The sequence below is a fragment of the Numenius arquata genome, chromosome 7 (genome assembly GCF_964106895.1).
Source record: "Numenius arquata chromosome 7, bNumArq3.hap1.1, whole genome shotgun sequence".
Classification (NCBI taxonomy): Eukaryota; Metazoa; Chordata; class Aves; order Charadriiformes; family Scolopacidae; genus Numenius; species Numenius arquata.
This window is the reverse complement of record NC_133582.1, coordinates 28,300,455-28,324,803: the sequence shown is the minus strand read 5'-3', so window position 1 is coordinate 28,324,803 and position 24,349 is coordinate 28,300,455. Positions and strand designations below refer to the sequence as shown.

General features: G+C 39.5%; 1 protein-coding gene across 3 annotated transcripts in view; it reads right to left on the bottom strand.

The window, feature by feature from the left end:
- The window catches only part of MACROD2 (mono-ADP ribosylhydrolase 2), an 896,489-nt gene that overhangs the window by 856,322 nt on the left and 15,818 nt on the right, over window positions 1-24,349 (bottom strand). For all 3 annotated transcript variants that reach the window (XM_074150306.1, XM_074150308.1, XM_074150307.1), the window contains exon 3: window positions 15,927-16,034. In XM_074150306.1, coding sequence (XP_074006407.1) covers window positions 15,927-16,034 — 108 coding nt within the window. The remainder of the gene's footprint in view (window positions 1-15,926; window positions 16,035-24,349) is intronic.

Genomic DNA, 24,349 nt, shown 5'->3' with positions numbered 1-24,349 from the left:
ACAGGTGGTCCAGTTTCATAGAGGGAGAACAGTTACTGTAACAAACAGTTGATTTGCAAACTAAAAATACCTAAAAGACACAGGCTACTTCTCTCCCTCTCCCAATGTGTGCATTTCACAATTACCTTGCTCACACTATCAAGAGAAACTATTTACATACAGTCCTTCGCTAAGGTTGGAAAGGTGAAAGAAACTCCACCAAACCGCTGACTTACACATTTTCATGCACTTGCCCAGGATGGTCTTGGGTTGGGACTTTCCAGGGAATGAGTTAAAGCACAGATGGACACCTCATTCAGAATAAAGTGTTAATTGCTTTTATTGCCAAGAAGCTTCCAAATTGCTGTATAATTACAGCCCCAACCCACAACACCCTGGTCAAGGGACCCTCTCCTACTCCCTCCCACTCACATCTTCAGCACATCTAAACATCCCCTCATCTTCTCGTAAATTAAAAGCATCCCTTTCTTTGCACCCTCCTTTACTGATCAAACTTCACAATCTGTAGGTGTTGTCTTAATCATTTAAGAGTTGGGTACATGGAGTTAGATGAGCTTCAGTAATTCAAACCCAAACAATTTCTCCTGCACGTGCCCACCTGTATTTCAGTGTTAACTTCCTTCTCCCGCTAATTTGCAACACTTCAGTTTTATTTCTTCCCTTTCTCTGTTTTCCTCAGTGTTTGCTGTGCCTTTGCATCCCCTTCTCTTGCTTCAATTTCTTCAAATGTGCTTTATTTAAAGAAGCTTTTCCAATCATTCTGCCATGTCTATAGTTGTTTTTGAGCTTAGCGTAAAGCATGAATTAGTGGTAAATCCAAAGCCATGTACGCACACATACAGAATTTCCAATATTCTTCCCCTAATGACTCTACAGAACAGCTACTGTTATGCCAAGACACATGGAATTGCACTTGGTACACCTGGTAGTACCACTTCAGTCAGGAATATGCATTTAAAAAAAAAAAAAAAAAAAAAGAAAAAAAATCATTCTGGAGAGTTTAAGTTTCAGACTGTTAAGAACATCATGACTACAGCAAGTACTTACAATGGATCATTGTACTTACTAATGAACAAAGCCTGCTGAAACACCAAACTACATGATTATTGCTTAATTTCTAGATGTGGATACACCTCATTGCCTCTCTGTACAGACTACACTTTGAAGCTGAAATAATGAACTACAGTGATTAGAGAGCAGCTTTTAAAGAGAACAAAACTTTGTGCCTTTTTATTAAATACTGGGGGGAAAGAAACTTCAATGAGAAATAGCCCTTTAACACATCATTTTTCAAGACTTGTGTATGTACTTAAATTACAGATGAACAATCCTTCCAAAGTGAACGTGACTATGTCTACAGTAGAACTTAAGAACCTGTGCAGCTTTTTCCAGATTCAAGGCTTAAACTCAAATCTTCACAGGAAAACAACTGCCTTAGTTAAAAAAAAAAAAAAAAAAAAAAAAAAAAAAAAAAAAAAATCAGCATTTTCATAAAGCTTGCAGGTATTAAGCTTCAGAAGAATCATGTGCTAGTACCAAAAAAAAAAATAAAAAAAAATTACCTGTGCACCTCTAAATCACCTCTAAAAAGCAAATGCTTTGGACAAAGCAGAAGAAAGATGCTTTGGAAGTACCACATTCAGATTGTCAATTCTTAAGATTAAATAGTTCACATAACTTTAGAATGGAAATCCTACATCCATTAACGCATCAGTTTCTCCCAGCACGGTTTTCAAAAGAAAAAAAGTGAGCCACCAGTTGCATTAGTATAAAAAAAAAAAATAAATCCATAAACAATCGCTTCAAACAACATCCTTCTTTCCATTCCTTTCTCCCATCAGCTGTCTCCACACATGCATGCACGCTACATAGACTGAAGAAAAATTAGAGCCACCAAGGTAGAATAAGAAAATATTTACTAAATTATATATTTAGCAAGACTGTAAGATAATGTTGCTTAACATACACACAAAAAAATTCAAGTCAAAGTAACATTTCTAGCAGGAGGAATGTTGCATTTGGCCAGGGAATTTAAAAAATAATCCCTTGATCTGGTTAGAGACACATTGGGCAAGAGACTACTTAGTTTGCACAGATCCAAAGTGCTCGTCCCCGTTTCCTAAAGCCCTGGATCTTGAGGCCATGTCCTTCCCCCACTCCCACAAGCAGGTCCTCAGCTAGAGCTCCAGGCTCCCCAGCTCAGGGCTGGATCATTTCTTGCTGCAGAGTGATGCTGCACCATCTTCTGCACCAAACTCAATGCCTGCCTGCCTTGATTCCTCCACCCCTTAAACAAAAAAAGGGTAATAAATTCCTGAGTAAGATGTCCAGCAAGGGTGGCGATAAGTCTGATAGGTCTGATCCATGTTCCAAGCTAGGAACAGGTAAGAATATGCTTCAGTTTTCAATTCAATCGAAGCAGAAGAGTAAGCTTTTCACTCCATACCCAGGCTAAAAAAGGAACATGTCCTAGCTTAGCTCCATCACGCCTGCACCAGCAAATTGACTTAATTGTCAGCAGGGGATTATGAAATATGAAGTGACTCCAGCAGCGCTCAGGGGAGACTCCTGAGGCACAGTATCTATAGCAAAGAAACCAAGGAGCCATCCATCTCACCCTCACCCCCGGGCAAAGCAGAACAGCCTTGGATCTCTAAAAGAGGCCGACAAGAAATAAGAACAAAACTTGGCTTTCCTGCATGATTAGCACTGGCCCAAATAAGAAAAAGCAGTTTTAAATACATCAGCACAGCTTCCCTGACTGCTGGTGCCCATGCAACTAAAGGTTGAAGGTCATGATTTGAGATCCCAGGTTGCAGTTATGAGGCTACATCTGATGGCAGCTCACAGGGAGAGAAGGTAACACCATGTGTGCTTCCCCTCTCACATACTTTTCCCCACAAAGGACAAAGGTGGAAAGGGAGGTTGCAGTCAACACAAGCTGCTCTGCTGGGTAGTACCACTAGAGGATAGGAGAGAAGGCGGCGGCAGCAGAGATATTGCTAAGCTATACTTTCTGACTCAAATCCTGTTTTGAGTCTGATGATGCAAGCATGAAGGGAGAGAAGCCAGATACAACTCAACCCCTGGGACATGGCCACTAAGAAAGAAGTAGGGAACTGAAACTTTACACTCTATCTTTGATAGGAGTATAGTATACAGAGAGAAACGTTCCCACCTGAAAACACTCCTTGTGCTGTCAGGGGATTCACTTTGAATTTAAGAAACAGTTTTTATTTTTAATCTAATCTATTACTGGTGTTGGGGACTAGTCTGAACTAGAGTTGCAGCCTGTGAAGCTGTAAACTCCTAACTTAAAGAGCCTTTGGGCTCTAAGCCCTACCAAAACAGCAAGTCTGAGCCTCCTAAGCAGGTTCATCTATGCCAGCAAGGAGGTGCATGTTAGAGAAATCACTCTGTGTCAAAACAGCCCTAACGCTGATCACTCAGCTCTCTGAAATGCTGGGCTTTGTCATCTAGTATTTAAAAAAAAAAACCCAACACACAACTATAATTAGCTGGGTCATGGCCAAGGTTAGAACAGCTGGTAGGCAAAGCTCTGCTGTGACACAAAGCAAAAATCATCTGGCCTCCAGCATTTGGAGATGCCTTCTTCCAAGGAATCAAAGGATAACGAAGAATTGCTGTCCTAGTCCACCCTTCCCCCAGGGTAGATTCAGTTGTTTTATTTTAAGGTAATGGCCAACCTAAAAAGAAAATTGTTGCAGAAACTCAGAAATAAGAACTCATGCATAAACTCTGTTACTTTCCCCAATACAGTCTAGTGAATTCTGCAGGTAAAACACCATTTTTTCCATTGACTGATTATTCCAGAAGCTGTTATAAAATTTTATTTTAATTTCAGAAAAAGTGATATCAGGACTCAGATTTACAGAAATTCAGAACTAGTCGAGTAGTGACGTGGACCACACTGCTGAACATAATCACTTCAAAGTGGACTGAAGCCAAGAGGACGAAAAAACAGTTTCTCTGAAATAGGCTATACACCACAAACTCTTAGAAATGTAAAGTAAGTGGGTTGCCAGATAATATTATCTAGCATATCAAGTCACTAGGAAGACTTACATTCCTCTATAACCTGGTTTGATAGAGTTGAAAGCAATACCATCTCTTTCTTAAATAAAAAGTTATTTCACATGACATGACAGTACAGTTCTCTTGAAAAAGCAATATGGTTCACACTTTAAAAGCATTTCTAACATGGATTTGCAATGCAAAACATTCTAAATACAAATCAAATATAGCTGACAGAACCATCTTTTTCAGACAGACTACAACAGCATACCAGATATTAACTATTTCTATTTATTACTTTATGGGAACCAACTTTAAAGCATAAACTGAAGGTGCCACAGAGTGATTCATGTTGTACACTAGATTAAAATTACTACAGCGTAGACACACAAGTGACAGAAGGGAGAAGGAGCAGTAATCCTAAGAAGTTTTCCAAATCAGTGTTTTTCCACAAATTTCAACTAGTCAAACACAACAGGCAATAAAAGCCCCAGGCTTTAAGGCATCACTGCTGAAACCATCTGAGAACAAGGGCCATTACAACAAAGCTCCTACAAGAGCCAAGTAATCTGTGCTTTATGAGACAGCCTGCCCTCCAGCACAGCTCAGGGGAGAGGCTACAAAGCTCAGAATAGCTCCTCTGCAGCCAGGGGTCCAGTATTCAGGACAGGGCACCGCAAAGGAGGAAGGAACAGGACCACCCATGTCCCCTCTTGGCCATTCAAGCACATTGTGCAAGTGACAACCCAGGCAGGAGATACTAAAATGAACCTTGAATGTTCTTGTCACCTCCGAGTGAATCAGAGATGTGTGGAAGCAGCGGTAGCTCATCACCCCACTGCTGTCAAGAAAGCATAGCGCTTTGCAGCATCTTCAATACTATAATTAAAACAATTCCCACATACATCCAAACAACACAACATGTTTCAGAAACAACTCTGACCAAAGGCATGTAAACATACAACTGTCTATTACTTGCACAAGATGCAAACAACACTTGCCATTGTGCTTGGATTAACAAGCAAATACCGTTTTCGCAAGCCTCCGCTGTGCTTTGATGTATATTTAGCTGCCATTACTAATTTTTATGACCATGACAGCAAGTCACACAAAGGGGTTTGGAGTCCACATTTTTAAAGCCAAGCTGGACCCTCAATACTATTTTTTAAGCAAGTGACATTATGAATTCCTAAAGAAAGCAACTTCTGGTTTTGCAACATAAGTGTTTTCATCAGAAAAGTCCGTTTCCAAAAGCCATAGGTAAAAACAAAACATAAACTTCATTTCACAGCCCATAATTATTTATGTAACAAGTAATTGAAACTGCATTTCAAATGACTAACATTTCTGAAAAGCTTCCCCAAAATCTGCAGCAAATGGCAAAACACCAGGCAAATCTGAAATCGTAACAAAGGGTGGAAGACAGAGCATCAGTCTTCTACTCAGCAGCTAAGAGAATTAAGCAAAAGCAATGCCTCCTGCCAACGGAGAAGGAAGAAGAGACAGACAGGGTCAGCCAGACAGCTATGCAACAGCATTTTTGGACATCAACTCTCATTACCATTTTGGTGAACAGTCACCCCATTTTTTGCATCTAGCAAGTTAGATGAGATAAATCTAAAGTTTACTTGCTCCAGCCAAAGTAGACCTTCCCCTGTTCAATACTTACCTGCATATATTTAACAGGATTACATTACGCATAGAAATACTAATTGGCATGCTAACCTTACTGCATTACTTACACTCCCTGGGATCATGTTGAGCTAACATCTGTACAAACCCAGAATAACCTAGTCTATCCCAATGCATTTATAGATACAACATAAAGGTAGGAAAGAGCAAACACACATCCGGACAGAGAAATATGAGGGGGCAATATTAACACTATATGGATAATCCCAACCTACCAGCTGACCACCCACTGCCAAGATTATGTAGGTATTTCAGATAGAAGAGAAGTCAAAGAAGTCTTCTCTTTTGTGTCCTAACACTTTGCAATTACTAGAAACTTTTAAAATGCAAGAGCTTGAAAAAACACCATGTTGCATGCCTGTTTTGACTGAGAGCACACTGTTGCAACTACTGGCTTAAAAAACCCACAATCCTTTGGATAATCCCCCACAAGTCCTGATTAAAAGTGGATTTATTATTATGAAACTAAGCATAATTGTTCAAGACGACCTTGAGTAGTTTCTACCATCACACTGCTCCATCAGCGCACTCAAGATGACAGTTACGCTGTCAAATGTAGGATGAGACAGGCTGATAGCAGGGTCCTTCCTAAATATTTTCCTCTGTGAAGTAAAACAGATGCGTACAGTTCTTCCAAACCACATCTGTCTCCTGTTTTATTTCAAACACACACTAAACACACATAATGAAATGGAGTAGACGTTTAATAAGTACGGGCCGTATTGATGGCCTATCCAACAAGCAGTCCTAGAATACACGCAGCATTTTGTTTCCTCTGCTTAAGTCATTACTGATTTTACGTCCAGGAAAATTAAGGTATACGGACAAAAAGTGGTTTCACCATAACAGTAGCACTATTGCCACCTGCTGTCAGAAAGCACTCATGGCAGCCCACACCATCTCCCACTTCAGAACTGCAAGTAGTTAAAGACATTTAAGAAATACAACTTTGCAGGCGTTTTGCTCGTATGTTACTAGTTTTCTCTAGAAAAGCACACATAAAGGTCCAAGGTAATCATGGCATGAAGGATCAACAATCACATTGGTCTAATGGTTAGTGAAGTCCACCTTACAGTCCTGAAATACAGGAAAGAAGTTCTAACAGGAGCAAGGATTTTTAAATCACCACCCTCTCAAACTGCAAAGGATAAAATAAAGCAGAGTCAGAGGACAGAAAAGCTAAAAGAGAAGACGATACAGTGAAAAGCCTGGCATCTCACAGCCTGTTACTATTCCCCTTAGTTACTGAACGCTGCTAGAAACCTGTATCTCCAGCAGAGCCCACACAGCTCCGACTGCCTTGCTTGCAAAACATACAGTCTCTCGTTTTAGGGAGGTAAAATGTGCTAAGTTTGAATGGCCAAGCACAAACCTGAGAAGTGAAGAGACGAATTGAAAGCAAACACACTACAATACAATGAATTACTTCTAAGCCTGACAAGTCACAAATGATGTAATCATCACAAATCATGTCCTCTACTCCCACCCGTTCTTCCTCTCCTCCAGGAAGTGTCAAAGCTACTTGAGATGTTTTTTATGTATTCATAAAGCTCCTAAGTAGTTTGTATTTGGGGTTGTTTTTATGAATGAAAGTATTAGCGACACATGGTTTATATAGACAATTATTGCCCCAGGGAGCCTAGAAATAATCAGAGACAATAAATGGTTTCAACAATGGATGCACAAAAAAATAACGAGAAGATACTGGTGTAGGTAAAACAAACAGCAGCCTGAAAGCATCAAGCACTGATGAAGACCACATTGCTAAATAAATCCATGCACCATAGATCATCAGGTTAGATTAGGCTACTAAAATGTCTACCCTGCCCATTTTATGTTAGATTCTCAGAAGACTAACAGACTATGCTGAATCCAGTCAGAGGAGATAGATGGCCATCTAACTTCGTGTATTTCACAGAATGACAGAATGGTTTGGATTGTAAGGGACCTACAACTGACCATCTAGTTCAACCCCTCTGCCCTGGTCTGGGACATCCTTCACCACATCAGGTTGCTCAAAGTCCCATCCAGCCTGACCTTAAACACTTCCAGTGATGGGGCCTCCACAACTTCTCTGTGCAATCTGTTTTAGATATTTAGACATTAGGTACTTAGATATCCAGCACCCTCATCTCATTCTACTCAGATTTCGGTGCCAGCATGCAATACCACGGGAAGTCAAACAGCATTGCTCTGAACAGCAACTTGCTGTGTGTCTGGTATCCACAATCTGTTAGTTTAAGGAGCCTTTTGAGTGCATTTTTCCAATGGAAGTATATTTTCTTCTCTACTGCCTTTTTTTATGGCTTCTCAGTAAGTCAGTGAACCCTCACATCCCACTGCTTGTTAACATGAAGTGCCTATCTGTTTGCAGTATCTGGCCATATGGCAGGCTGATGGGCAAAGCTTCCCTTGTAGGCTTATAGGGTTTAGATCTTCGTTCCACCACCCGAGACTCTCAGCTCGCAGGCACAAGACATGATTTGGCAGGATAAGGCCCAAGCCTGCGTCGGAGGCACAGACCCCTCCAGAAGCCATCTCTGTCAGCCAAGTGACACAGCTGTAAGCACACCGGTGGAATATACTGGCATACTGACAACATTTCACCATAATTAATTTCCCCCTTCCAAGTCACCCTAGAACAAGAAAATAAAAGAATTCATTTATGCCATGTGTCTGCAGCACTGTCAATCCTTTCTTTTTTTTTTTATTGTGTTATACTAATCATACATGGAATATTTGCAAAGTATATTGTGACCACCCTTGATGCAGTACAATTCTGAGTTAGTCTCCTCAATTTTATGCCTTTGCCACATCCTTAGAGTAATACCCCTAAATTAAACTGCACCTCTAGCTGTACTTTTCTTTGGTTTCATTCTCTTGATCACTGTCACTTTACAAAGATATTTAGTTTTCATCCAAATGAGCATTACACTAAAGGGAGGAACTACACTGAAATCAGATTAGACCAAAAGCAGAGGGCAAGTTTAGCCATGTCTTACTCACCAGCTGCACTTAAAGTATTTTCCACAGAAAGCAGTAATAAACTCACTCACAGATGTCATGACTGAGAATGACCGATTCCCTCAACTATTAACATTGACTTTTCTGATGAGTAAGTGGGGACTATACATAAATTAGTCTGAGGCTCTACATGCAAGTGTAATTGCACCAACTGTAATTTAACTTGAGAAACCTTTGATTAACACCACACTCTGCTCACACGAAAGATGAAAACCAAATTAACAACAATTTGTTATCATTATTGGTTCTATTCCTTGAGGAAATTAGAACAGTCAAAGTTATAGGCAGATGCCAGATGACTCCACGCAAGAGATTTCAATACAAGTTTTCAGTTTCTGTATCTGTATACTGGAGCTAAAACATTTAAAACACGCTTACAGAACATACTACTAAACATCAAACTCACTAAGAAGCTCCCAACTTAGGCAATCATTTGTGTTTAGCTCAGCTGGGAAAAAAAAAAATCCAACAAAACCCCCACAAAATCAATGTTAATAAATGCAAACATTCCATCCAAAAATCCTATAAGCAACTTAAGGGCAGATTTTGTGTTTCGTTGATTCCATTTTCAATAGCAGGAACATTTGAGTTAAAGGACTTGGAGTGAATGAAGAGCCGAAGAATAATTTCAAATAAGCTCCAGAGTAAGAACTACTGGTCACTGTAAAATAAAAAGTGGGAGAGTAAGTATATACACAATACTAGTTCAGGCCCAGTGACTGACTCAAACACCCTCATAATATTTAGACGGGCCACTTCTGAAGTAATTTTTACTTCAGAAGCTACAAGATGAAAATTTTGTGCGATAAATTAAGTTGCCAAATGAAATGGATTAGCAATCAGTGAAATTGCCTGATGTCAGATCTGTTCCAGATTAGAATCTATCCTTTTTCCCCACCTGTTCATTAAGCACCAAGTTCAAGGCAACTGCAGTGACTGATTGCACATTAACAAGCTGTTTATGTGGAAAGCCATAGTTCAGCCACTATCTATACTTACACACTCGTTTAAGCATAATTCACTGATAATATATTCAGTCCCCAGTCTCAGTATGTAGTACTTCTGCCTTGATGTGTAATTTTGGACTTAAGAAAAATGGGATGCCTCATAAAATAAAACAATCACATTATACTTCAAGGTCAAGGCCAGGAAAAGAAGAGTCCAGAAGAAAGCCTGTTGTTATTACCAGTTAAGAAAACCAGGTACAGATGTTGCTGTTACACTAAAATACTTAAACATGGTTGTGAAGTCAGAAGCCTGAGGGAGGAAAGGCATATTTCATTCTGGAAAGTTGAGACTTAATATGGGAACATCTATTTCATCCTCTAAGTCAAGTCATGCAGAGGCTCCGGGCGAAAGCAGTCCTGCAACAAGCAAAGCAAACTGTTGTATTCAAAACCAAACATTTTCCAGTTCCAAAAACTTCCAGTACTGGGACAGGGAGATACAGCAGGACAAGCATTTCAAACTCTTACACATTTGTTAAAAAGACTCAGATGTAACTCACTCCCTGAAAATACGCAACGAAGAGATCCTCCCTTCTGCATACCCTCACTGAGCTGGCTTTGCGCAACCCGCCAAGGAACCGAAGAAACCCGTGCAGCGTGTCTGCCAAATCAGCATCCCCAGCTGAAGTGATCCACTGCAGATACAGAGATGGCTTCCTGTAGAGGAAACCTCTTCTTGAGCAGCACGAGTTTCAATAACTAAATTCCAGCAGAGGTTAGTAAAAAAGGGACTTAAGTTTTATACTTATTTTCTTCACTAACTCTTTTCACTATTTATCAGAGTAAGATTTTATTTCCCATTTGTTTTCTCATATGGAAAAAAATATTCCCACTAAAAAATTATAGGTTCTCCCCAAATTTGGGAGGATTAGGATGATTTCAGCTCTCAAGTAGAGCTTAAAGGAAGCCACCTAGTTGCTATAACTATAGCAACCGTCTAATTGCTAATATAGAAATAACACTATAGATTTAGTATCAGAAATATCTACTTGAATAGAACTGATCACCTTCCTTTTTCCTGTAGATTAAAGGTTTCTGTTCTCAGTACCATACTTTTGTACAGACATCCAAGATTATTTTTCAAAACTAAGATGAAATAACATTTTTTCTAGTGTTCTGCAAGTCATTCTCTTCCCCTCAATCAAAAATAAGGAAAACCCTTTTTCCCCTCCACATAATTATTTCCCCCTTGATATTGCTCCTAGTAAAAAAATCACTCATGAGTACGTGCCTTCTTATCTTAGAACTGGGTCAGTAAGATTTATTAACAGGTAATGTATTATTGACTGAGTACCTGAGGTCAGTAGTGATGAACCATTGCTTGAGGTATATCAGGTGCACAGACATACATACCTTACCCAGTCTGAAACTTGATCTACTTCAGATTTAAAAGTTACTGCATACAATATAAATAGCGATGTATTTTCCCCTATATTTATTAAAAACGCACAGGAAATTTAGTATTTACTGCTTAGCTGATACCAGAAATATTGCACAATTTATTTTTGAAACCTTACTGAGGCTTTTAGTACTTATTTCTGTCTTTGGGATTAGCTGCTCTGTAAAAACAACATACCTGAAAAAGCATAAAAGTGAGTAGAATAGCTCCGTGACTGGCAGACTAATTCTTTTTGTTTTTCCACTAGGCCCTGAAAACTTCACTCACTACCAGTGTTACTACATCAGACCCACCTAAGCCATGAGACCACCATGTCATACCCTCCAGACTTTAAATAAGCAGAGGCAGCAGGGAAGCAGACACAGAGAGATATAATTTTTTTTGTTTTAGAGTCACAACTCGGAACATACACCGCTTATTTTGGACTGCTGCAAACTTAACCACCAGCAGAAAGACTTGCTCCCTAAATTTGTAAATACCTTGGAGAAAGCAGCTCAAAAACATTAAGGTAGAGGGAGCTCGCGAGGCAGTAGTGGTGGTACTACACATTTTGTAGCTTTAGTATTCCAATATTATCTGTTTTTCTCACACAGCTCATTTGGTCCACAGAAATGCTTTCTATCAGGAAACACCTGCAGTATGAATAAAACGCGTGTTAAAAATGCTGCAGGGAAAGGGGCAGAGGGACTAAATAACCCCTATCCTCTCCCTCCCCTAAAGACACACACACCGCACACACACCCCAAGTTCAGATCCCACAGGTTATTTGGAAGTCAGCTAATTGCAGCTATCTGGCTTCCAGATGCTTGAAGCACTTTTGGCATCAGGATGAAGTGACATCTAGGAACAGTTAACTTGTTAAAAAGGCCGGTTATCATGGATTTACACGGTAAGCACATGCCTCAGGAATGGCCTGATCACATTCTTGGAGCGCAATACTGAAAGAGCAGAAAAGCATATAGGAGTAAAAATAAAATTTTTCTAGAAATCTTACCTGGATCCTTAAAAAAGGGAGGAAAGAAATTAACATAACAGGACTCCTTAGGCAAAACATCAAGTTAAACTAATACCTGTCTGCAATGCAGTCAGTAGCAAGAAAGTTTTAGGGAGCTATTCTTAAAGGGCAACACAATTACAGGGGTAGATAATTTACATTGATTTTAGCAAAATGACCTATCTTCTCCATCACACTGCATCTCAGGTTAACTCTCACTTTCTTCAGAAGGCCGAAGAAAGATCTTCAATCTGATCGTGAATGATTTCAAAGTGGCTGTTTTGATATGGTTGTTTTGACCATGAGCAAAGATGCTACCTTTTACTTCCATTGTTTCCATAGTTGTCCACTTCTAGCATAAAATATTTGTAAAACATTTTTGGAAAGTAAGTAACATTCAGTTTGTCTGTTAAAGTCCAGGAGAAAAAGGGATCCTTTTGTAGCAGCGCTCTTCAGTGATACCCTGGTATTTAGCTACATAAGGTCACCGTTAACACCTTTGTTAGCCTAACGAAACAAATTCAGTTACCACTTTAACTGGCTCATTTACGTATGAGAAATTCAAAGGCGAAACTGAATTCAGAGCATAAGGTAAGCTATTAAATTTAACAGAAGTACTTATGTAGTATAGCTCAGAAATAAACTTGGCCATACTCTGAACAGTGTCACGCTGGATGCCCAGAGAAGGGCAGCACTGTATCAAGTCAGCACTACAGGCAAGTTACCACATGTATTCTCACACCCTTGTTTTATCAATTAAATCCACTTAAATCTCACTTACCCCTCACAGGCAGGTATTAGAAAATACAAGGGCTTTTTGTGAAGATGTTGGTAGCCAAATCTGGAGACCATCTGAACCACCTGGAACCCTTCCACAGCCCCAGAATTTGCCATACTATTCCCTTCACTTAAGGCATATTTTGTCACTTGTGTAAGTCAATGTAAATGAAAACATTCAAACCACAAGTATCTTCCTGTGGCTTTAATTTGCTATGACTGCCTGTATATTAAACTTTTTATTACAGGAGTTAGTCAGTGGAATTCCTAAATTCAGAAAGAAAGTCTCAGGAGAGTCTCCTTCCTTCCTTCTTCCTGCCAGTTGCAAACCCTGGGTTAGGGAGAGTGTCAGTCATTAACATTCAGGGGACCCTAAAGGCTTTACATATACTTATAAAAAGAATTTGCACAAATTTACCTTTAAAAAGTCCATCTCCTATTCCGCATTCGACAGGCTGCATTTTATTCAGCTTACTCACAGGAGCTAATGCTGTGGCAATTACGTTAGTTACACCACGAGACAGTTCAAGATTAAGCTTTCCAAAGTAGAAACAGGACATAACTACTTTTTCCTTTATCTCTCCGAGGCTTCGATAATTTTAACTGAAGAATGAAAACTAATGGAGTTCTTTGCAAAAGTGTCAGAATGCAGAAACATATTTTTAGAAACCATCCAAGAGACACTACAATCTCACAAAAACTTTTGTTCGATTTTAAAAAAAAACTCTCAAGTGCAACTGGATTTTTTATATAAATAATATGTATCTTGAACCAAAACATCATCCTCCTCACTTAGCTTTCCAGCTATCCTCCACAATAAATTTGAAAGGTTTAATTTCAAAAAAAAAAAAAAAAATTAACACTGAAACCTTCAGCAAATCAAAGGCTTACACTTAAATTTTAATTACTGCATTGATGTATAGAGAATATTTGATTTTTCAAGGTAATGAATATTAGCAATTCATAATAGTTAATATATTGTGCACTTTAGGAATTACAAGAGATTACAGACGAAAAGGGCTAGAAGAATCTCAAAAACCCACTTGTTCCAACATCCTGACCTAGCACTGCTGCTACAAATCACCCTGATACAGTGGAGGATCGCCGTCCCTTCCAATTAGTTTTGCCAGCATCTAATCTGAATCTCTCATTATGCCCAAATCCAACTCCTCCAACTTACTTACAGAAGATATGAATAGAAACAACTTCTTTCTTTTTGCCAAGCCTTCTAGATATTCGTAGAGTCTTATATCACTCTAAAGTCTTTCAAGCTCTGTTTTATTGTGTGTTTTTGATATGTCTTTAATCTTTTCCTCAAGATTCCACATTAATACACATTGATTTTAACTGGGTTACATTTTTCATTTCTGCTCAGATAGATGCATTCCTCACCAGGACAGCAGGCAAGTTTACAGGTAGATAATGTCATCGGCAGTCTGAGATACAGGTTTTTGGACATTTCAAGAGAAAGGGAGAAAAACCCTTTAGATCAGGAAAAGCAAAGTATTCCCATTCTGAAGCTAATCTGCAACCAGTTCCAGCCTGCAATTCAAGGAAGGCCTATGAACAGAGAATCTAAATATAAATTGATAGAAGTATGCTAATATTGACTTAATGTACAGTAATAAAGTAAGGAAGTCATCAAGAGCACTACTGGAAATGTCATCTTGAAAGAATCAGGGAGAGAAAAATTAAAAGCTTAAAACTTCAGAGGCCTCACCAACACAGTGAGGAGAGGACTGTGTTACTACATGGATGCTACCCATACTCCTTGTCTGTAATGTAAAAAGGCTTTTGCGCACCAGTAAAACTAGAAGATTAATTAAAAACTTCTGCATGGAAATATCATCCTCGTTACTTGCTGGAGTGCAAAAATGCATTTTGAGATAACTAAGGATTCTATCTGTACTCCACAAAACCCAGTAGCATGTCTCCACCATAAAGTGGGGAGTTAAGCAGAAAGAAACAACAAGCAATGCAAGAAACACTGTTTACTGACTTCCACACTACGTGAGCAGACATTTCTGCACTCTTTACAGACATGAGCCAGTATCTCCATGCAGCTTTACACTGTGGTAATCAAACATCAATTTTGGCCGATACAACCTTGGGAATCTCAGCACTTCATTCTGTCACAGAGAAGATACTGCATTATGTTTCCTTCCAATAAACAACTACCACCAAAAATTAGTTCTTTAAAATGAATCAATATCCCTAACAACTAAGGACAACATCAGCCAAATACTATGGGGGGGAAATTTCCAGCCTCAAGAAACAAAAACCGTATTCTTTTTGGGGTGAGGAGTGCAGGCAAGATTTGGCTGAGGCGAATGCGCAGGCGGAAACCTTCCCATAGTCTTCCCCAATCAGCCAAATTAGCTTATTATAACCTAATGCACAAAGAAATTAATAGCATAGGCATTTCCCCCCTCCTTTTTTTGTCACGAGATGATGCTATGTGCAGCTCTTCACCTCAGCTACATACATGGAGACATGGTCACTAAGCGAGAAGAGGTATTAAAAAATATTTAAAACTCCGTAGGTCACAGCCAAAGATTTGGAAGACACAGTTCTCCCTACAAGAAAGCAAATACACAAGCCACATAAAACAAATTCAGTTTTCCTATCACCTTATTGTTAAGATTTTTTCATTACCTTGATTTATAAAAACAGACCAGAATGTACTGCAGTAGGTTAGTATCAAAAGTTCAGCCTTCCTCAAGATGAAGTGTTAAGTCTCAGCTGCTCAAGCCAAGTCAAAAGATGGATCCAAGATCTTTTTTTTTTTTTGGTGACTATGCTATTACAGTTTCACAATACTCTTTCTCACAGTAAAGGCACATAGGATGAACAGATGCATTATAGAGAAATTGAGGAAAAAATGGTGTAGTTTCCAAGAGACTTCCACGGGACATGCCAATTTTCATAGTTCAAACCTGCAACATGTCACTATAAAGGATTGTCGAGACATAACAACATAAAACATTTAACCACCTACCAGCATTAACGATGGCATCAACCTCAAGCAGTGTAATGTCACCTCTATAGAGAGACACTTTCTCACTCAGACTTTTCTTTCCCTGCAGATCTTCTTTAGTGTTTTCGCCTACAAAACAAGAAAGCAGTAAAACCAGATTACAAACGTGGGTCTGAGATCACTGTTTAGAAGTCCAGAGCAGGTTTCAGCCATTCCACTTACACTGCTGCTGTCAGACAGCAGCATCTTTCAGTTTTGCCTCGAGAGGGCACTGGTAACCCAAAGATATTGGCGTTTCCCTAAAATCATGCTAGGTTTTTACTTGTTTTCAAATACAGCCTACGAGGAAGCACTGATTCCTTGCCCACATGCCATTTGATTAAAAAACTGTACAAGCATACAATTTTTTGGAGCTAGAACCATCAAATAATTTCTTTGGTAACCACAAGGGTGCAAATTATGAAAAACGAGAAGAATTAGTTAAGGTAATCCTCCCACTGAAGCAATCATTTATCCAAACCAAAGTTATTCAGAACATATACAGCAACGCACAAGCATGCCGTTAGCCAACAGCCCTGAAACTCAGAACTAGCCCTGGCAGCAAGTAGCAGGGAGAGGAAAAACCTTAACAATAACACCAGCAAATTTAAACTTGGAGCTTTGATATCTTAAATTGCTCAACTAGAAGGTAGGGGGGTGAAGACACAACATACATTAGCTTTCAAAAGACTCACTGCTAAACAAAGTTATAATATGTCTGGTAAGCTTATAATTATTCTGGTAAGCTCTTAATTTTTGCGTCACCGCTTCACTTCATTTGCATCACAATCTATATAACTGTTCGGTTACCTCAAACACTTCTACAAACATATTGGCCAAAAGCTTAACATTGCTTTGTTAGACACCCACATCATTAGCAAAGAACTAATGAGAGACAGAAAGATTGCTTAATTGATTTTTTTATTAGCATGGAAAATTACTTCTTTCCGAAACAAGCCAAGTCTAAAGAGGTTTGGGTTCACATATTGGCCAGAAATAGAACTGAATTGCTAAAGTAACAATTTAAGTGGGAAACAGTTTTCGGTCTTCAAAACAAGTGAATTTTTTGGTAAGAAAAAAACTTCAAGAAAAGATTTAGTGAGAGGGTAGAGGGAGTCCAAACTAATCAGACCCTCTAGTTTTACATCAGCCTTCGTTTTAATCGATTTCCACAAATTTGAGTATACCTGCTTAAATCTGTCAGAATATTTCAACTATATGCAGAAACAAGAAAGTTGCATTTATTTTACAGGTTCCTCTTATAACTTCAGCACAAAGGACTGGTATCAGAAATCATCATTTACCTCAACCACCCCAAAGTAACCGGTCTCACTCAATTATACTTTAGAGCATCTATCACATGCTTAGAGTAAAATCCACACCACCTCCAGCAGAAGATACTTTGCCGCTGTGACTTACACTAGCATAAAGGAAGTCTTGTATTGTATTTGTACAATACACTTGTATTCAGGTGTGTGTATTCAGGATTTTGATTTCAGTATTTGGCTCCTAAAATGACTATTCCATGGCCACCATATCACCCTCACTCTCTTAGCCAAAGCAAAGGAAGCGCTTCTGTGGAAAGGTATCAAGTTTTTATTATCATATTAAGAACCTTCTATCACTCTAACCAAAGAAGTTATACTGTTCGCTCATTTTTCCACAGAAGGTAACAACTGCAGTTAGCTGTTGAGTAAAATAAAAATCAGCCTCTGTGACCGATTTGCAGAATCTCATTTATTATCTGTTTTCATGTTAACTGCATTCTGCCAGCAAGTAGGACAGTTGTTTTCCCCATCCCTCCCCAGTGAGCGTCCTACTGGAGCTCTGCCAAATTTAAAATACAGACCATCATTCTCCCCCTCCACTTTCTGCCTGAGTTACTGCAACAATAGTTAACATCAAGCCAAACACATTGAATGCTCTAACTAAAATAATTTAAATAGGAAGTACAGTTTGGATACTACAGTATTTGTACCAATACAATATGAAAACAAATACAAAAATTCACCAGGAAGAGCCATGAGGAGAAGAGAAACCACACAATGAAAAAAAAAAGTTAATTCTCATTATCACTAATTTGAGTCAGAGGGAAGCAGAGATGTTCCTTAGTCAATTCACCAGCAAGGTCACCTAACTCTTTCCATAGGGTGCCACACAACACGTGCACCCTGCTGCTGCCTCCCAATTTTCTATCCTCCACAGCCTTCACAAGTCTGCCTCTAGCTCTCACTCTTTGCAAGGACTGAGTATATTTGAGAGTGGCTCTCCTGAGACTCCTTCCCCATGAAAATGCATTAGTAAATTCACTGCCTCATAAGAAAAAGGAAAACCTACACCAAAAAAATCCCTCCTACGTGATCTACCACATCCTCTTCAGCAAGCCCCTTACCCGCCCCACAGTTCTTGGAAGAGTCCTCATGACTTCTGTCTTTAGAGTTCAGCAGTAAAAGCATATGCTGCCTTGTACATCTTTGATAGTCTACCCTCATTTCTTTCAATAAAAGTCTGATTTAACGGAGGATTTGAGCTTGCACTTACTTTATTTCGCTCTGATTTTTACAGAAGGACGCTCAACACTGATGGAGGTTGTGGGGAGCCAAGTCTTGTTTGCCAAGGCGCTCAACAGGTCCACTAGTATGTTGCTTATTACAAAAGTAATCCCAATAGCATACAAATTGTTGTAGGAGAGACAACTGTTTTTCTTTTCCCATCTGTTCAATCTCTGGGGCTGGCAGACAACGTTTCCTAACAAAGTCAAAACTGATATCTGATTTGGGTTATTTTCTTCTCCTGTAATCAATTTAGTCATCTTGGCAGGGACAGCAAAGTCATTCCTGGCCATTATGAGTAATTCACTTCCCACCTTTGTCTCCCATCTCTTCCTTCACCAAGCATTTTTGTCTGCTTCTCAGATTAAAAAAAAAAACTGCACTCATTTAACTTCAAAGTCTCTTCCCAAGGTAATGATGGATCTCATATCTGTGAATAAGTATGGTCAGTCCTCAAATACGCCCAATAAAACTCAAATGCTGTAGGTATTATCCTGTCAGTCAAGGTACTGTAACTCAGCAAGGACAAACCAGCAATTCCGGGGCATTGCATATTTCTCAAAGGACACACACCATGTGTACATACTAGCACATCAATAAAAACCCTAGCAGTGATAGATTTACCCTGCATTTGTAGCATAGTGAGAATATTTCTTGCTCTCATTAATGAAAAAGCTCTACATACACCCTCAAGAAATAAATCCTCTGAAGTGGTTGCTATGTAACCTAGTCTTCAATACAAGATATAAAACAGGAGTTGAGTCCGCAGACCAAAATGCGTAAGTTTTTAGGAAAAAGAAAGCCTGCTTGCCAAGCAAATCAAACTTTCAAGTCTGTCTCCGCATTGGTTGTCCAGAGTGCACCTTAAAGGCAAAACAGTTGAAGAGCCAGGAAAATTCAGATATAATCCACTCCTAAAAAAACAAAAACCAACATAACACACACCACCAAACAAAAAGCTCCCACCAACTAAACCCACACTACATCAAGGCCATGACAAAGTCCATCTCTGTTTTAGATGGAGGCATCACAGACTCCAATACAAGAAAGTAACTTTTTGTTTTCACAGCTACAGTCCAAACAAAATTTCAGGAAAAAGAATAAGAGAGACTGAATTTTCTGAAGTACCTCCACAGGAACACCAGCATAACTACAGTAAAATTTAAGAGGCACTAGAAGATTTGTAAGATCATCCAGCTGGGCAGTCAAGATTGCCTAGGAAGTAAGGCTCTGTCCCTGCTGGAAGATCTTCTCCCATCTCCTTCATAGCTCTCCTGGCTCACAAACACGCACTGAGCACCTGTGCAAGAAGCCTGGGTGCCTTCAGATCATCAGTTTTAATCAAGCCATGGCTAATAAAATGCCAAAATAACTGTTCAAATAGGATTGTGGCAGTATTAAGTATGAGCAATAGCTTCTGCTTTTTTGGGGGTTTTATCCTTGTGTACCCTCAAGCAGACTGTTTCTGGGACTTTCCTTCCCTCCAGAGTAAGACTATGCCCCCACTTCTACCCCATATCCATCTCCATTGAAAAAGTAATAATAGAGGCTTACTGGGAGGTGCTCCTAAAACAAAATATATATATATACACACACACAAAAGGTGAGCTCTCAAAGCAGTGATAACCAGCATTAGTTTGATCACCTTGTTCCCCACCTCCCCCCCAGTCAATTTTGTTACTCATTTTTCTTCCTTAATCTCAGAATTTGTGCAAACAGTTATTTGTGTGAACAGTAAGGATTATGAATAGACTTGAATTGCAGTTTAAGCACATTAATGTTTCACATATTTCATTAAAATTATGTGTGCATGACAACAGCAAGTAAACCCTTTTTCTGTTTTCTTAAATGTGAATTTTACAGGGTACATTCACGTAAAGTCTGGCTACCTGATTTCTGAGACAGTGCAATCCCAGAGTCTTCATCCTGGATGACTTCCCAGGACCAGTTAACACCAGCCCTGCCCCTGGAATAAAAGGCCCTACTTAATTCAAGACCTTGGACTAAGAGCATCAGTAAAGCAATGATCACCCATATGACAGATTTCACAACCATTTAGAGCTTTCAGGTTCAGAGGAGTTCAAAAAATTAACTGGCACAAAGGAAACTATTGAGGAGGAAGGTAAAATGAAATATTCACAAACTTTTGAAATGCCTTTCTAAATTCCACTCATATCATACAATAGAAACTATCATAAAGTGACTGTAGGCATAACTACAGTCTGTTCAAGCCTATTCATTCAAAAGAAATTAAATTAAATTCGCAGTGAGACACTGAGGTATAAAGCAACCCCATGCACATGTCAAAAATCTGCATATTCACAAGCAGGTGAGGACCTAACAGAACCCTAAGGAAACACTTAACATGAAAGCAATTCCTAAGACTAAGTTTTGACTTTTTTCCCCCAAGTGCCTACTCAGCCTCTCTGCCAGTTTTTTGACCTAAATAATTCTCAAACTTTCCTCCTCTGCCTAACTCCTAGCCCTAATTCAGATCTTATCCATCCCTTCTCTAGGGTGATTTTGACAGGAAAAAAAAAGAAACAAAAAAAAAAGAAACAATATCTGCTTGGGAAGTGTAGCAATATACTGAAAAATACTGAATACAGAAATAAAGCAAAAATACAGACAGCATTTAAAAAAAAAAAAAAACACCCCACATTAGTATTCTGAACAAGCTTACTGTAGCTCCTGTCAGAAAGCAAAGCCAACAGTCATTAAATCATCTGTGTACCCCCCCACAGGAATGGTAGAGTCGACCCTGTCACATTCTTACCAAAATCTATTTTGTTTAGGCTGTTTTTGAAGTCACACAACAGCAGAGACACGACCCAACTTCGCATAGGTCCTTTGGGCCTTTAACCACGTTCCCAACACCTCTGAGCTCGTACTAGCCACATCTTTCTTGAAGTGTAAAGTTCATCAGCTGAGCTCTTAACACTAAGTACAGCAAAATAGGCAGTCCTATCCCTCAGCTTTACTTTACAGTTCCTTCTAGCTCGTACCAAAGGAAAAGGACCCGTACATTTTACACACATGCAGAAAACCACATTAGATTCAGTGAACAAAACCCGCACTTGGAAAGAAAACACGGAAAGTTCTTCAGAACGAAGACGAAAAAGGACTTTCGGAACAGTTCACTAGAGGGAGCCCCCATAAAGGGCATGAATATGCTAGGCTGGTGCAATGAGAAAGGATGACACAAACCTAACTTCATTGTAAAATCAACTCTGAAACTCAGTCACTGCTAAAATATCTAAGATTTTAAAGTCTAGTTCACTTTAAACTATCTTCATTTTTGAAGCAGGTCTCAGACATCCAATTACAGAAACACCTACAGCAATACCAAAGAGCTTGCAATCAAAGGGAGGAAAAAAACCAACAGCTGGAAGAGCTTCTGTTAAAAACACATTTTCATTTTTAAACTATTTGATAATTAAGGAGTAGAGCACACACAAAGTAGTAAAAATAGTTATTAAAATTCCATAGTATAAAGCAATATCTATGGCAAAGAAAAAGGCTCTTGGCATTCCATGAGCAAAAGCAGATAAAAGAAGAAATCAAAGAACAAGTAAGTGAAAAGGAGGCTCACAGGCTTGCACTAATAAAATGAAATTGTTTAACAAGTCAGAGGACTTAACGTTGGGTTTTTTTCCTCCAGTTCACAAAAACAAGAGTAACAGACTAAATTGCAAGAAACAAAGCTAAAAATGGGAGAGTTTCATCATTTAGTCAGCTTTAGAATTCACAGCTGAAGGAAATTAATTTATTTCAAGTTAAAAATAAATAGTAAGTCTGTCCACTATCTCATCCCTGTTGCAACAGCTACTAGTAGAAACAAGTATCCCCAACAAGGAAGGTTTCTCCAACAGCAGCCTATAACACCATCTGGGAAAAGAGCCTGAGCAAGGGACAAGAGTCCCACCACCGATGCCAGGCAAAAGCCAACCCCTCCTCTCCTAGGAGAATCCTCAGCAAAGGCTGTATTGGGACACTGCTCCACTTTTCTTGGGCTGCTGAAAAAACAAAGGAGTTGAGTGAATTTTAAGAGTGCATCTGACCACAAGGAAAGGTACAGCAACCATTCTGCTACATACTCTGTGCACCCTTCCCTTCAGTACTTCCCCCCCACACCCTTAATGCTTTGTTTTTTTACATGTGTCTTGTACAGATTAAAAATGACAAACTATTAGCAATTACTAACCTCACATGTAATACAGCTTTCCATTCCATTTGTTTCTGCATAGGCTTACAGAGCGCTAGAAAAGACAGATTGTAAGATCTGTTACATTACGCGCCTGCTTCTACTCCTACTAACCGTGGATGATTGTACAGGAAAGGCAATTGCTTATCTAAATCAAGATAAGCATTATTTCCATATGTTCCATCACCAGGGGGAAAGCATTCACAGATGCACTCTAGTACTTCAGATTTGTAGTACAGATTTGCTCTATCACTTCTTGGACTTAAACGAGATCAGAACCTGAGCACAAGGAAGAAACATCTGTTACAGACAAATCACTGTCTACCTAGCCAAAAACACAGCACATCGAGCAAGTCAAAGGCACTTGATGATGAACACCAACACCTTCTCTCTGGCTACACACTCTGCCAATATGCTCTGTTTCAGCTAATTACAAACTGGCATAATTGGATTAACTGAGGACTACAGCCAAGTACAAAGCCTACGAGGCATATACACAAATCACTCGATGAGGCTGGGTGGGACCGTCTAGAGATCATCAAGTCCAACCTCCCCATTCAAAGCAGGGTCACCCAAAGCAAGTTGCCCGTGACCCCATCCCAGCTGAATTCTGAGTATCTCCAAAGACAAACTCCACACAAGTAACCTGTTCCAGTGGTCAGCAATCCTCACTGTAACTGTGTGGTGGTGTTTTCTTATGCTCAGATAAAATTTCCAACTTGTGCTCATTGCCTCTTGCCCTCTCACTGTGTACCATTGAGAAGAGTCTGGAGCCATGTTCTTTACATGCTCCTATCATATGTTTATAAATATTGATCAGATCCTCTCTGGGGCATCTTTCTTCAGGCTAAACCCCAGCACTCTCAGCCTCTCCTTGCAGAAGAGATGCTCCACTCCCTTAATCACCTTTGTGGCTCATCTGGCACATTCACTACACTTCCTACTTTTGTACCATTCACAAATTTGCTGACGTTCCACACTACCCCATCTTCCAGGTCAGGAGGTCATGGTATCTCCCATTCAAGGTTTTTCAGAGGTATGAAATATCCCCAGCTGAGGCCATGAGCATCACTTGATGTCCACCGGTTAACTGAGGAGCCCACATCCAACAAAGCACACTGCAACGGAGTTGAACAGTGCTAGAACACAACCCTCTACAGCTACTGCAAAAAGCCCAGAACTAACTCACTTGGTCTAAGTTAAATGTAGCGATATGGCTATCAGCAGCCCACAGAGTTGTAAATACGGGCATCTACTTTGCAGCCACAGGATTGAATTGGAGCTGTTCAAGACTATGTTATACCTTAAAGAGAGAAATAATGGTATGTTATGAGAATTGGTCAAAAATACCCAGTCAGTCCTAACAACCCACCCAACGCTCATGCAAAATGCAGTTATTCTTGTGTTACAAAGGCCTCGCATAGTCCGTACAGTGTTCCAACCTTTTCCTCAGTCTATCCCACACAGCTCTGTATGCCCCCCAAAAACAAAATCGAGATGCAAAAAAAACCCTTTAAGTCTGGGAGCAGAGAAAGGAGAGAGAATTAAGAAGCCTGCCCTTTTTTCTCAAGTTTTTTGTAAAACGAGGGAAGACTTGGTATGGAGTGCCAAAGTACCAAAGTTTGAGAAAGCAGTAATAACAAACAAGG